Source organism: Aphelocoma coerulescens, chromosome 11 (genome assembly GCF_041296385.1).
Source record: "Aphelocoma coerulescens isolate FSJ_1873_10779 chromosome 11, UR_Acoe_1.0, whole genome shotgun sequence".
NCBI lineage: Eukaryota > Metazoa > Chordata > Aves > Passeriformes > Corvidae > Aphelocoma > Aphelocoma coerulescens.
In genome coordinates this window covers 13,703,593-13,719,430 of record NC_091025.1, presented here as the reverse complement: position 1 = coordinate 13,719,430, position 15,838 = coordinate 13,703,593, and the positions used below count along the sequence as shown (strand labels likewise).

Sequence of the window (15,838 nt, the reverse complement as noted above, 5' to 3'; positions counted from 1 at the left end):
AAAAGCTGTATTAATAAAAGGGAGTCTGAGGGACAGGTGTCTCTACAGTTAAATTTTGCTGTTGTGAAGACTTGGTACGGAATGGTGCAGTCTGCAAAGTGTATTTTATTTTGTACTAATACTGTGCTTGCACCCTGGTGTGTTTTTAGCAGAGTGTGTCATTTGCTGGGAGTGTATGAGAAGTCGGAGCCTTTTAAAAGACGTTTTTATTTTCATTCTGTCCGTTGAAAACAACTAAGTGTTCAAAACAAAGCTTATAAATATCTCCAGATACTTGCAAGTTGATGCAAATAATGGGATTTGTAGCCTAACTTGATTTCTTTGGCATTTTTTTTTCCTGTTCATTAGTGGACGTTTGTGCAGTTGTGCATCATGATGATGAATTTTTATTTCATATAATGAATGACTCTGGAAGATTAGTTAATCAAGTTGTCATCCCTTAATAGTTTCATTTAGAATTATTTCTTGAATTTATTTTTCTTTATCTATCAAAAATACCTAGAATTCATTTTTGCTTTGTACATTTGTGTTGCTGATGTGAGATTGAGACTCTACAGTTAGTGCATTGGTATGCCTTGAGTTGTGTAGGAGAGGGCAGACTGCAGGCTTGCCTTGCTTGCTAAAACATAATTTATACCTGATTCATAGTATAGCCAAATAGTACCTCGGTGTCTGTTGTGTTTATTCAGCTGAATGCTTTCTGGCTCGTGGGTTGTAGTAAAAGTTAAGGACGCTAGGTGGTAGAATCACAGAATTTCCACCATTACATTGATTAAATCAGATTATTAACTCCAAGGCGAGCACCTGTTTTCAAGGCTTTGTAAAGATCAGGCTTTTGACACTGTTTGGCAGTGGGCTTTAGGAAGGGAGGGTACTGCCTTAGCAGAGCTGGAGATTCTCTCTCAGGCTGGGTTTAGCACTTCCCAGAAATGCAGCACTGAAATGCACAGGCAGCTTTGTGGTGCCTTCCTTGCTCCTCTGCCTCCTGAGCTTTCTGGAGAAGTTGGTGAGTGCAGGAGTGTTAGTTTGTGTCAGGTTTTCACTTTGCACAGGGAACTTCAGCAGAAGCAAGTGCAGTCATTTTTCACAGCTCTCTGGGGAGTCATCCCTGTGTACAGTAATGGTATCTGATATTTCACTGAAACACTGTCTAAGATTTATGAGACACTCCTCAAGTCTTTTGACAATTAGAAGAAATTCTAGGAGTCACAAAAATATGTGAAACTCTCCTTCCTATTTTAGTGCAACTGCCTTGAGAATACAATGCAGCAACTGTGCACTAAGGCATCGTATCATGATACAACAGTTGAAACCTAGAGTGAAAAACAGTTTCTCTAATTCAGGCCCGAAGGAAGATTTAGGACAGGTAATATTTCATAACTAAAAGTGATGAAATGAGGATTGGATTTATGTTGAAACCAAGGCTTTGAACATACTTAAATATTTCCATAGCCCAGCAATACAGTGCATGAATTGTGGATGAAACACTTGGTTTTAAATTAAATGCAAGTTTGACTGCAGTTGTCAATGTGAGCTGACACATGAAATGTGATGACCATCAGTCCCAGGGTGGTGTGACTGCAGGTACTCAGGTCTGAGCTCAGCTCTGCTGACCTTAGAGAGCTTCCCAGCTCTCCAGGCTGCAGTGTGGGCTCTGTCTGAAAATTCCTTGGAATGACTTCTCTGTAGGAGGTCAAAAAGGCATAAATGTTCAGAGAGGTTGGGTTAATATACAAATTAATTTTAAAGTGTTATTTTTTTTCATGTTAATTTATCTAAATATTCCTGCAAGAACACCTCAAATTCAAGTGCTTCAAGTACGCAATGTTTTTGTAGATCACACGTGATGGAATGTAATAATTTTGTGGAAAGAGAACTTTCTGATGCTGTGGGGAAAAATGCACAGAGCATTAAATTTAAGCATATAAATAAGTGTTAACAGGATTAGGGTCCCAGGAAATTGTTTCCTTCCTAAAGAAAATCTTGTGGAGGTAGCACTTCCTAAAAATTTGGTGCATAAGATTTAAGTTTGACAGTGGAATGTTGTTTTTAGGGTGCAGTTTCATGTTATGACTAGCTTTGAATGTGAACTGTTGTCAGCAAGAGCAATCCCATCCTTTTCTATCTAAATGCAGTTTTGGGAGGTTTTTTAGTTTGGAGGGGCTAAAAGAATTCAGAGTCTGTTGTCTGCTGAAGGATCTGCTGCTAAATCAGATGAGAAAGAAAGGACATGTTCTTTTCCCTTTAACTGCCCACAAACCTGAAACCTTTCCTGTCATGCTGTGATGCCCTTTTTCATACTTCTTCATAGCAATTCAGCAAATAAGAATGTGTTATGTTAAAAACTGCTTTAAAATGTTAGGCTTTTATTTTTCTGTCTTGGTCAGTAAGTATGGCTAGAAATCTTTGGGTTTAAGACTTGTGTTGCTAGTGCTTAATTTAAATCTGTTTTATGAGGAGATGAGAAATTGCTACATGTTGAGGAAGTTTTAGGCTTTTGTATTCTCTCATTTCCATTGCATCTCTAGAAGAAAGTAGCAGTCTTAATTTTTTAAATCTTTGTGCCATTGAATGTCTATTAAGATTAAATCTTTAATGATATTTAATAGTTCATTGTCAGTATGTTTACTTAGGAGTCAGTTCTCTTAAAAAATCCAGTATTTACATGCGAGACTTCGTTTTATTTTGGGAACTTGCAAAGGCAGATTCCTGAGGAACATTGTGATCTTTGAGTAGCTGCAGATTCTGCTTGGAAAATTTTACAAACATATTCTTTTTTGGGTTGGTTGTTTTTTGAACTTATTTTTGGTTACTTGGGGAGGGCTATGTGTTGTTGTTTATTTTTAGTATTACAATTTTTAAATGTTAAAACAACTCAATACCGTGCTGCTTTTGTGTCAGCAGACGTGTAATAGAGGAGCAGCAGGTGGTTCCTCTAGGGCTGCTTGGAGCTCTGCTAAGGGCACTTTTTGACCTTTTAGTTTATTTTGCCAACTTATCTCAAACTGCTTAAGCTGCTGTCCTAACCAGAAGTTCTGTTTCTGGAAACTTGAATTTACCTGTCTTGTTAAATGTGTCATTTAGCTTGAACTGTGGTTTATGGCTATTAGTCTGGGGTAGGTAGAGAACATGCATTTGTCATTGTTAGTGGAAATCTTAATTATTTATGAATCTTTAGAGATTCTTCATGGTCAGTACTTGTTTAAAGATGATAAACAAAGATGGCTTTTTCCTTCACAGAAAAAGTTAGTGTTTGTAATTGCATTTTGGGACATCACTTTATGATTTTATAGAAAATTAGATAATGCCAGAATTTAGGTTAACATTTTTAGAAAAAGTCTGGAGTTTGTTACTGTTACAGATTATAAAATGGCATCTACTCATTAGCTTAGATCAACTCAAGAGTTTCTGATTTTTTTAATAGGGCAGGTGTCCACAAATTCCCTGATTTGTATATGAGGAGTTTGTCTCTTCAGCTGTATACAGATAGGTAAAATAAATATGTTTGTGTTTGTTAGGCAGTAAAATCTTGGAATAGAACAAAAGCAACTGGTTTTAAACTCAATTTTGTTTTGAAATATGAATTGTATCTCAGATTATCAAATAGTGTTGAAATTGCAGTCTGAATTGCAAGAATGGCATGCATTGCAGTGTTATGTTTCCTAGACTTGCCAGTGTTTGTCTTTGAATTTATTATGTACAAAAATAGTAGTTTAACAAAAACAGACGTGCTGGAACAACAGGAGGCATCTGACTAAGGCAGTGTTTACAGTAAGGGAATGGGATTTTGCCATGGAGCAGTGAGTTGTACAATGGAAAGATTAGTGGCTGTTGGATAAGAACTGTTAGACTGGAGTCCTGAATAAAAGCTGAGTTGCTGCTGTCATTTTAATAGTGATGTAGAATGTTTTCCTTGGTACTCTATTAAGGCATTAGTGAGAATTGCACTGTCACAAAATCATCTGTAAAAAGGCCTTTATATATCAGGAATAATAACAGGATAGTTTGTATCTTGTGAAAGGAGACTTCCTCATTCATCCATCCTGAGAATTACTATTGCACCACTGACCATCTCTTCACATTATAGTAAATAGATTAGATCAGTGATTTGTGTTTTTCTGTTTAAACTCATGGATTTTCAGTTACTGTGCATGCATTGATGTGCAAAGGAAGATCCAGAAGTTTCTTTGCAAACTGCAGTTGGAAAGAATTCAAGGAAAGTAAGCAACCCATATTTGGGTCCAAAACACAGTGCAGGAGTCTTGAAGCTCAGTGTACATTCCTGTATAATACAGACTTCAGATGTGTGTTAGGCTGCTGTTTGGGGTGGGAAGAAATGTCTTCACTCTGTGTGTGCCTGAGGGGCAGCCCCAGGGCAGGGAGGCACTGCCCTGAAACTGCCACAGAGCCTTAGAAACAGCTGGCTTGTCCAAGTAGTCTTCATTTCTGATACATGTTTCACTGAAACGCTGCTTAGGGCTCTTGAGAAATGCTAATAAACCTCTTGCACCTGGGTCAGATTCTGTGGGGAAATGATTCCCTGTTTGCATTGTCCCTCTGTCCCAGTCCCTTGGTAAAGGCACAGTTTTGGCCCCTGCAAGTGATGTGCAGGTTCTTGAGCTCAGTCATGCAAACAGCAGGCTGGGTTTGAGAGTTCAACATTGACACGATTCCCATTACAGTTCAGTTTTGTACAGAAGGAGAAAACAGAAATTTGAAGGCAATTCTGCTAAGGAAGCCATTGTACAGGTAAAAAATCCAATCATGCTGTAAGTGAAGGAAGGGAAGAGCCCACTTCTGAACCCATAACTATTGCTTTAATTGTGTGGTCCCTCCTAGGTGACGCTTGAGTATATTGCATTCAGAAGTGTCAGGCTGCTGGGGGTTTATAGCCCTTCCTGAAGAGTGTATCATGCCTGTAGGTATCTCTGAAAATGCCTGATAATTGGACCCTGGAGGAATTTTTTACTGCTACTGGCTATTGAGTGTGACACCTTAGCAATATCTCACTCAACAAAGAACAGAGCCCTCTGTGTGTGTGTAGTATTTAAAGACAAAAGCCACAGATTGTTACACTGAAATTGTTTGAGGTTTTTCCACTGAACAAGGCCTGTAGGTGTTGTGTTCTGAGCTGGCTGTTCAACAGACAGGAGATGTCAGTTTTGTGAGTTAAGCAGCCTGAGCAGGTAGAAGGTGTCCCTGCCTGTGATGGGGGTTGGACTGGATGATTTTTAAGGGTCCTTTGCAGTCCAAACCCTTCTATGACTGAGTAAAGCCATAAAAGTCATAGGAGAAAAAAGCAACATGAAAAGTGTCACATCAGAGTCTGTGCTGCAGGGGCTGCACTGGAGGTGGTCTCTGTGCTGGGGCACAGTTGTAAACACACATAAAAAGAACAGGAGTTACTGCACTGTCAGAATTGCCCTGTTCAGCTCCACGTTCTCTATTAACACTACATTGCACAGGATTCCTCCTGCAGGAATAAATCTTTCCCTGTGAGGATGGGGAGGCCCTGGCACAGGTTCCCAGAGAAGCTGCCCCATCCCTTGAGAGTGTTCAAGACCAGGTTGGATGGGGCCTGGAGCAACCTGGGAAGGTGTCCTTGCAAGACCTTGAAGCAAGATCAGTTTTAAAGCCCTTTACAGCCCAAACCGTTCTGATTCTATGAAATACTGGTTTTCTGCACAAATCTGGTGAAAAGTGCAAAGTCTTAAATGAGCCTAATGTGTTTTGCTATTTGAATTAGTTAAAAATGCACTTAAGCTGATAAGTTGCATCTTTGTCAGTGCTCTAGATTTAATTTTATCTTTGATGAACAGTTAGAACATATTTAGTCTTAATAATTAAATTTCGTGCCATATTATCTTTAATTTGACAAGATTTTTGTGAAAGATGTTTGGAGCACATTTTCCTGAACTTTCTGAGCATTTCTTTGCATATTTTATTTTTCTCTGTCACGATTTTTTAAAAATTCCTCTGTCTAGGAAAGACTGTTACAAATCCTAAATTAGATTTTCTTCCCTTAGATTGCAAAGAACATGTCACAGAAGATGCCAAACCAGAATCCATCAGTGACACAGCTGACCTGGCTCTGCCACCTGAAATGCCGATTTTAATTGATTTCCATGCTCTGAAAGACATCCTGGGGCCACCCATGTATGACATGGAGGTAACATCCTCATTTGTTTCTGCTTGACCGCTCTTTCTGGCTGCTATGATGGTTGCTATTGACTGAGTCTGTACTATGTTAACAACTTTAAAATATGTTACTAACAGCACTGTGTTCCTTCGTGTTCCACAAAGTGTGTGTTCACCCTAAGTTTTTATTTCCTTTTAATTCAGGGTACATAAATAACAAAGTGCCCTGACTTTTCTGTTAGGAAAGGTTCCTGCAGCAGTGCTTAAGAATGCGGTGGTGTTTTTTCAGTTTGAAACAACTTTGCTTTTGTTTGGGGGATGTTTGGTGGTCTTGGGAAAGTAGCCAAAAGTAGAACCCAGGAATCCTGTTTCTGCAGCAGCTGTGCTAAGGACTGTCCCACATACCTCCTTAAAGCCAGGCAGCATTTTTGGGTATTAAAATGACTTCAGTTTGCACCAGAAGTTCTCAGACATTCTTTAGGTTAATGTGACTCTTAGCTATTAAAATGCTTTATGATCAGTCAGGCACCTCCAGCTCTGTTCCTCAAGTAGGCATATTTCAGATTTTTTGCTTTCCCCCATCTGTATTTTGCTCCATTCTATGGAAATGCCATCAGTTAAAGTAGTTTGTTAGTTTGGGATTCTCATTTCACCAGTGACATTGCAGCTGTGCTCTGTTTCTGAGAACTTTCCTCTTATAATTCTTTTCTCCTAAATCAGAGGACCAGCCTTCCAGTGGGATTTGGAGAACAAAAAGGGGACAAGATGTATGGGGGAAGCAGGAGAAAATGGATGATTGTTAAGGAATGAGTCAGTTTCTAGACCTGAACTGAGGCTTTTGGATGTGAAGATTTTATCATGGAAGAGATTCTTAAAGAAGAGACAGAAATGAGGAAACAAACTAAAAGGAGACAGTGCCATTGATTGTGACAGAGGATGGTGATGGGAACAATGGGAGGAAATGGGAAACAAGGAAGATAAATGACCAAAAGGCCAGTGCCTGGTGACTGGGCTGAATTTATTCACATGGGTTCTTTGGTGATTTATTTCTTTTTGCTTTCAGAAATTAGAAGAGTTTGCTCTTTAGGCAAATGACTTAATTGTCAGCAACTTACATTTGTTTTTTCCAGCTCTCAGAAGCCACTATACCCAACAGTAAGATCACACAAATTTAAAAGTTCAGTGCTAATATGGGACTTTTCTTAGGTGTTCTGCCTGGTTTCAGTTTTGTTTCTGGAGTTGATTATTCATTTAAATTTGGTAGTGTGGCTGCGTTGGAAAATATATTCTGCTATTTTGTCTTTTTTCTACAGATTAAGTAGTGCAAGTCAAATTTTTAAAGTGTGGTTCTTAATTTCAAGTATACAAGTACAGGAGTGCTGGGTGGGGATTTTCATTTGTGGGTTGTTTATTGTCCACAATAGATGCCATAAATTTGCAGGTAAGCTAGCCTATGTAAACAGCAGTAAGACTGATTGAAGCTTGTGACTTCTGTATCAAAAGGTTTTCTTAACATTTCTGTGTTTAGAAGGCAAATTCAGTGCATAAATAGAAGTAGAGATGAATCCACACAGATCAATTCCCCAAGCAGCCCAGGATTTATTTTCATGTACTATTTGCTGTATTTATTAATAAGTGAATATTTTTCAGTACACACTTCGGTTTTTTCCATGCAAATAGTTCAGATAACAACGTAACTCCTGTTTTAAGGAATTTTCCCAACTAACTTGTTATTCCTTAGAATTTTCTCAAGTCCCCCCAAGATTCTTTCAAGCAGTACAGTTCCTGTGCCTGGCAGATGTCTGAGCCTGGCTGCTGTGGGTTGCTGGTCTGTAGTCACAGGCTGTGTCTCCTCTCTGTGTCTGGCCTTAGAGCTTCACCCTGGGCCTGCATTTTGCCATTTATCAGCAGCTGAAAAAAAGACACAGAAGAGGCAGCCACTGTGTCAGTACCTGCATGAGGCTGAGCAAATGGAACTGAAAACATGACATGACTTAATTGATCTGTTGTCCTTCAGGGAATTCCTTACACAGGGATTCATCTTTCACCTTTCCAGTGCATTGCTTGGCTATTGTCTCCACAGGTCTCCCAGCAGGAAGACATGACAGAATAATCAGCTCCTACTTGCTGGATTAATTCATTTATCACAAACAAATTATCTTATTTGTCTCCCTACAGAACAAATGTTGGAATAAATCACATAGTGAGGCTTTGAAAGAATAATCTTGACAGTTTAAAGTGTAAAAGATTTAATGAAATATTTCAGCCCAGCACACTTTTGGGGAAAAGGGTTTCTATCATATCTGGTGGGTTTGTAACGAACTATTTGTATTTTAGTTTGGGTTTTGGGGGGTTTTTTAGCTTTTTTTTTCTGTCAACCCTTAATTCTGCTCAAGTAACAAAACATTACTGGCACCACAGGAAGGCCCATCGGGATTAGTTTATATCCTCATAGCTTGAGTGAAGTTGAAGGGACAGAAGCTGTAGGTCAGTGAAATTGCCTATTCTAGGAAATAAAAGTGTAGATGCCATAAAAGAATGGCTCTGTTTCATGGGACATGCACAACTCTAATTAGGGGAAAAAATTAGGGTGTCTTTTGGAAGCAAAGCCTTTCCAAAGCACAGGTTTAGATTGGCATTTTTATCTAAGAACTGTCAGTCTTGTGGTGATATTTCTGGGAAATCCTCCGCCCTCAGAGGGAAGCCACTGTTAGTGTGCTTTGCCAGCAGTGATTTGCCAGGGAATGAATCAGAAGAGTAGAAAAAAAGGTTTATACAGTCAGGCTGGGAGAACCTGTGGAAGGAAAACAAGCATGCTAAAGGCCAGCAAGTGATTGAACTGGTTCTCATCTTCCCATTGTCAATCAGGGACTTAACAGCTCTTTGTCCATCACACTGGTTTAGTGTAGCTCCAAAACTGCAGATGATAACCTGAAATATTTTAAAATAAGTGACTGTGCTGAATGTAAAGACTTCAATTTTGCAGTGTCCAGACAGCTAAAATGCATCTGACAGGATGTTCATGTACTCAGGGTACAGCTAAATCACAGCTGGGTCGGTCTCATCTACAAAAATTTTCAAACCCCAAGACTCCATGTAGGTCAGTGACACCTTCATCATCTAACAGACATGGCCAGTCATCACCTGATTCGAATGGTCATTTTTAATTGAAGTTGTTTAGAAAATGCAAAAAAGGATTTTTTTTCTAATTTAAATTCATCAGAGTTTTGGTTAGAAGAAATTATTCAGAGGTGTCAGGAACGGTTCAGTCTTGTGGAGCTCCCTGTAACACTTTGTGGGTGTCCAAAATGTAGTACAATGTGCTTTCCTCTGAGTGTTGGGGGTTGTGTGGCTCTGGGTGTGTTCAGGGATTTTCAAGGGGATTTTCTGTAGCCAGGTCTCAAAGCTGCCAGGGCATTTGCCATGTTTGACTGTCACCAGGCCTCAGTACAGGCTCAGCTGAGGAGTTGCAGCAGGGGTGATCCAGTCTCTCTCCAGGACAGCAGGAGAGGTTGCTTGGCTTTGGAGGTACCAGTTAATGCAAGGAACAATGGTCCAAAGGTGATCAACACCTACTGTACATCCAGTTTCTCTTACCAGATCTCAACTGACCTGTGAAGGGAGGAGAAGGTACCTGCTTAGTCTGAGCATAGAGGAGGGAGCTTGTGCTAAGTGATGTGTCTTTAGAACCATTTGGGTTTTGATTTGTTGTCCCATTTGCTGTTTTCTGCCCGTGAGCTTTCAAACAGTCTCTAAACTGTTTTCAACTGATTCAGAGTCCAGTCCACAAAAACTGAAACAAAACCCCCAAACCGACAAACCTTGTTGATGGCTGCTTAGGGCTGGGAGAGGGTGTGGGCAGTTAATTTTGTTCATTATACCTGAAGTGTTTGAAACCATGGTGGTTTGCCAAAACACCATTGTCTCCAGTGCAAAGGGGAATGTTCCAGTGTTGTTGGATTTCAGTGTGACCAGGATGAACTGACTTCATTGACCTGAGTTACTAAGCAGTTACTAAAATAATCAGAGTAAATCACTGTAACTAATAACACACAGGAATGAATATAGAAACTGATGTTAGCAAAACTGAAAATGCTTGATGAAGTATTTTGATACCTTAAAAGTGAAACACACTATTCTGTGCAATTTTCTTAAATGCTAGAGAAAGAAAGAGCCTTTTTTGCTAAATCATGCTAATGAAAGCAAATGGCAGGATGTTGATGCCAGTGCACAGGTAAGGGAGAGCCCCAAGAGAACCAGGAGAAAGGGCTGTGTGGCTGCCTTGGCTTCAGCTGCCAGTGGAGCTGATGACTTGCTTGGCTGCTTGTAATTCCTGATGGGACTCTGTCAGGTGTCCCCTCTGCCTGGCCTGGGAACACATTTGTGTTTCTGCTATTCCAAAGCGTTTGTAAATGTCTGCAGGGAACAACATCGGGGGCTTGTCTGGCCACAGCTCAGGCAGTGCCACCGCCTTTAAAAAGGCTTTTAGGGAACACTGGGGAGCAGAACTGGCTTTGTCACCAGAGCTACAGTCAGGGCAAACACACTGCAGCAGATGGGTTAAGTCACATAAACATTCAGTCAGAATTGACTGAATACTTGGTCCTTTGAAGAAAAAGATGCTTACAGTGCATTTGGGGGCAGGGAAGATTTCAAGAATGACATGCCCAGGTGTTTGCCATGGCCTTAAGCTAAGCTGCCACAGACAGCTCCTGTTGTGTAATTAGTGTTTACACATATCCAGAACTACTGCTGCATTAAATAATAAATTAAAAAATAAGAGATTAGACACTTGGCTTAACTTTTGTGTTTTAATGGGTGCAGTTGTTTTAAAGCCAACTATTGAATTGTTTTTGCGATGTCTTTTTTATGGCTGTTTCCTAAACTGCGTCCTGTGTTTCCCTTCAGGTGTCTGAGCGCCTCAGTCAGCCAGGAGTGGCCATAGGCCTGGCCTGGACCCCCCTGGGAGGCGAGATCATGTTTGTGGAAGCGAGCCGGATGGACGGGGAGGGCCAGCTCACCCTGACGGGGCAGCTGGGGGACGTCATGAAGGAGTCGGCTCACCTGGCCATCAGCTGGCTGCGCAGCAATGCCAAGAGATACCAGCTCACCAACGGTGGGGCAGCAGGGCCGCTCCAGGGCAGCTACAGCCCTGCAGCTGGGTGGTAGCAGCTCAGCACATGGTAACACTGCTGAGTAACAGTGTCAGTTACTCGCTGTGGAATTAGGTATCGCAGTAAGGGTTTCAGCCATCAGTGCTACAGTGAGGATGGGATCAGCTCCAGAGTGCCTTTGTGTAGTTCTTTCCCAGCTGATGCCAAGCCAAGGTGGTTGTGGCCTGGCAGAACACGAGCTGTGTCTCCCTGCCGTAGCCTGGAAGGTTGTGGACAGCTTCAGTGCCAAGGTGCTTCTCCTTGGTTGTGGCAGATGCTGCCTCTGACTCATTGTTACACTCAAGCTTTCCAGCAGCACTTTTGTGATGCAGACAGATATGGAAGTCTGTAGTTTTTCCTAACAGGTTCTGTTAAAAGGTTTTTGTAATAATGCTTAGTATTTTGAAAATGTTGGGTTTGTATGGCAGCTGTGGAACTGCAGTGCAATAGGACTCTGGACAAGAATATTTTAACTCTTTTTTGTTTGAACCTCCCAGGACTTGTGGAAATGTGCTTTCTAGATTGATCATCTGCTATCAGGCAAATAACTGACCAGTATCTGTCACTATTTGTGGAAGTTTATAGATAGGTTTAAAACCACAATGGAATTAATGTATGAAATGCTGCAGGCATTACCTGTGTGCATCTTTACCTCTCTGGTTTACACTCCATGTACTTCATTACAGGTGAAAGGACATAAATGGAAGTTTCACTTTATTATGATTGTGGGTTTCTGTGGAGTGTTCTCTGAGCATTGACATTGGTGGTTTGGGACATAAAAATTCTATGTAGAAATTCCTTGGTTTCTACATTAATCCCTACTCTCAATTTCCCAACACATGCAAATGCCAAGCTTATTGGTTATCATGTTACCGTTTTTTTCTAGGAATATAGATGTAGGAAAGCTCATTGGGTGTTTCTTGTTTTTTCCTTGGGCCTCTGCAATATTGTGTTGTTTTTTTCAGCCTACTGTTAATAAATAGTGCCAAGGCTTTTAGTTCTTGGTGGGCTTTTAGAATAAAGACAGGGAACAAAATGGGTTTAGATTTTTAACATTCAAACCATTCTTTTTTTCCTTAAGCTTCTGGAAGTTTTGATCTCCTTGACAACACTGACATCCATCTGCACTTCCCAGCTGGAGCTGTCACAAAAGATGGACCATCTGCTGGTGTTACCATAGTAACCTGTCTTGCTTCACTCTTCAGTGGGCGGCTGGTGTGCTCAGATGTAGCCATGACAGGAGAAATTACACTAAGAGGCCTTGTTCTTCCAGTAAGCATCGTTTCAGAAGAAAGCTAAATTGTATTAATTCTCCCTATTTTGGATATAAAATCTGTTAATAGCCACTTAGAAAACCAGAGTCTTGCTGGATCATTCCTTAGTAGCAATGCAGTCTGCTGCTGCTGCAGTTGGAAGAGGCCAGTGGAGGCCAGGCTGCTGCAGGACTGCCCCACTGCTCTGCTTTGGTTTTCAAGCTAAAGCCAGCCTTGATGTGGCTTTTTGGGAAAATACATGAAAATGTCTAGTTGGAAAGGAAAGCTCGAAGTCTTAAAATGCAAGATGGCTCTTAAGTCTGCACTGCAATTTCTAAATGTGCTTCCTCAGACTGTTGGTACAGAACTACCCTCTGGTGTCTTTGAAAAGTTGTGTCTTAAAGCTCTCCAGTAACTGCACACAGGTTATTCCTGAATCCATAGATCTACTGTTAGGTTTCTCTTAAATGTTCTTTGTACATAGCTCAGCCAAATGGGCTTTCTATAAAGCTTTTTCAAAGCATGAGGGCAAAGAAGGTTTTCAAGCAGTTTGATTTAAAGTGTCAGTGGAGCCTGGCCCAGGTGCTGAAGCTGATATGGGAGTTACCATCTCATACCAAATGATGACAGAAGGAAGATGGAAATCAGGGACAGGATTTTGTTTCCTGCAGAGGAGACAGAACCAGAGGTGCCATGGTAAGGAGTGGCCTAAGAGGGTCTAGTGCCAGTGAGCCTGACACGACAGGCCATTGTCCAGGGTTGTAGAGCACCCTGGAATAACTCTGGTGCAAGCCAGCTTAGCCCTGCAGCTAGGCTGTCCTTACTGCCCTGGGCAGTGACCACACTGTGCCTGCTGCCGAAGGTGCATGCAGAGATAAGGTACCTATAAATATTAAACCACATTCTCCTCCTTCCCCAAGGTAGTCTGGAATCGGGCTGTTATCAGTCACTGAATTCCCGGGAGCGTGCCAGGGGCTGGCCCTGCAGCTGAGTGCACAGCACTGCCCAGACCCATGGGGTCACCCTGAGGGTCAAAGTGCACTCCTGCCCTGTGTCACAGCAGCCTGAGGTTTGCCCTTTGTGCTGTAACACAGGGCCTTCCTCTCCTCTAAAGCAGTGTAAAATTAAAAGTTTCTGCTCTGAGATGGTCCTTAGGAATAGAAAGGAGTTTGGGGAAAGAAGCTACAGCTGTAAGAAAAACTTAACCCCCCTGTTTACATCTCATTAGCAACTCCACCAGGAGGCTCAGTGGAGCAGTGGCTGGTGTAGCACAAAGCATCTCTCCACTGCTGAACACAGGTTTGCTTTGCTGTACATTTTCTGTAGTACAGCTCAAGTTATTTTTATGAGACATTGCTTCCTTAGGACTCTTTTCCCCCAAAATCTAACACTGCCTTTATCTGAAAAATCTTCTGTTCTAGTGCAGGTGCAGGATTTCAGCACATCATATAAAAAAAATAGAGCGAAGACCACTTTTGTTAAAAAAATTCCTGAAAAGCAATGACTTTTCCACTGTTGATTCTCTTGTACCTGCACTCCTAGATTTATATTTCTCTTATTAGCTGTTACAGAAAGAATACTGTAGTATATTAACATATTTCCCTCATTAAGCACATAATGAGCTACAGCTGACTGCATTTTTAATTGCTTTCCTAAATGACTGAGGCAGAACCTTTCATCAGAATTTAACTCCTTACGTGATGTTAAAATAATTACTTTATTTGATTAGTTCATTGTTTTTATATAAGTATTTCTTCTCCTTCTTAGGTTGGGGGAATTAAAGACAAAGTGCTGGCAGCACACCGAGCTGGACTGAAGAGAATTATCATTCCTCAAAGAAACGAGAAAGATCTTGAAGAGATTGCAGTGCACGTGCGGCAGGACCTGACCTTCGTGCTGGCCGGGTGCCTGGAAGAGGTGCTGAATGCAGCCTTCGACGGCGGCTTTGCAGTTAAGGCCAGGCTTGAGCATCTAAATAGCAAACTTTAGGCACAGGCCAAGGTTACCTCTCTCTCAAATTCCGTAGTTCTTGATCTCTTTCAGCTACAGTTAGGTATCAGGTACCACTAGGAGCTAAATAGGATTGTTTAAATGGGGTGTTAGTGCCCTCAAAAGGAAGGTGTTGCTGCAGCAGTTACCAACCTGAAACTGCATTTTACAGGCCTTTGCTGCTTTTTATCAGTAAAGAATCTTGAATCTCAAGTCAAGCATGAGAAAGAATTCCTTAGCCTGTCTGGCATCAATGTATGTACATGGCAGCAGCTGGTCACAGCCTTAAAGAGGAAATAACATGCAGCAGGAGAGGCTCTTAGGTGGGGTTGTTATAAAAAGCAAATTGATTTAGTGCAAGTTTACTTATTTACAAAATATCTGTAATGATAATGAATAACAATGTGCTAAGGAACAGCAGTATCAGGGAAAATAAGGTTTTTGAAATCTAAAAAAATACTCTTAAGGGATCTGAAGAGAAGCACTGTGGTCTAAATGAAGTTACTAAGTTCTTTCAGCACTTGGTTCTAGTTTGTAGCAAGGCCACTGCAGGCACCATTTTTCAAACCCAGGAAGCAATGCCAGAAGAACTGAAATGTAAGAAGTGTTGTGTACGAAGGGCAAGAACACATCAGTTCACACCTGCACAGCTCTCCCTGCAGCAGCAGGGGGGGATGGAGCATGGCTGAAGCCTTAATGAAAAAACCCAGTAATATTTGGAAGGACAGAGTACATGTCCTTCATTCTTACCCACTACAAACTGACTTGATTGCTATGCTTGGATGCCTGTGCTTGGAGGTTCACCTATGGAAATTAAATCCATTTAAACAATGCCAAGAAACTTCTGAGTCATTACTCACTGTGAATAAGATTCAGGAAGTCTGGCAGCCTCCCTGTCCTTTGACAGCCTTGTCTCTTATCTCCCCTTGAACCTCAGTGGGAATTGCACTTCAGTGTGTGATCTGGGCTTTTGGCATTGTTTAGTCTAGGGTCAGCTCCACAAGCAAATCCTGGATGTTGTTACATCCTTCTCTTGTTCAACGTTTCCAAAGTGCTTATGAAAAACAAACTGTACCAGTGACAACAGCCTGTTCTAGAAGCTGCCTATAAATCAAAATAAGAGTTTGCTTTGCTTTCATTTCCATTGATAACAAAGCTGATTTACGTAGAACAAACAGCACTGCTGGTAATCAATTCAGTGGGAATTTCAACACCTGTTTTACAAAAGATTTTACAACTTTGACAAAAGACTTAATCTAATAAAATGATAAAAATAAAACCGTCTTCTGTGTCAGTATTGTAAGA

The 15,838-nt window shown here is 41.1% G+C and overlaps 1 protein-coding gene across 1 annotated transcript in view; it reads left to right on the top strand.

Annotated features, from left to right (window-relative positions):
* Positions 1 to 15,812, top strand: part of LONP2 (lon peptidase 2, peroxisomal) — a 38,334-nt gene extending 22,522 nt beyond the window's left edge. The window contains exons 12-15 of the mRNA XM_069026601.1: positions 6,027 to 6,169; positions 11,047 to 11,254; positions 12,373 to 12,563; positions 14,312 to 15,812. Of these exons, the coding sequence (XP_068882702.1) occupies positions 6,027 to 6,169; positions 11,047 to 11,254; positions 12,373 to 12,563; positions 14,312 to 14,533 (764 nt within the window). The 3' untranslated portion in view covers positions 14,534 to 15,812. The remainder of the gene's footprint in view (positions 1 to 6,026; positions 6,170 to 11,046; positions 11,255 to 12,372; positions 12,564 to 14,311) is intronic.
* The last annotated feature ends 26 nt before the right edge of the window (positions 15,813 to 15,838 follow it).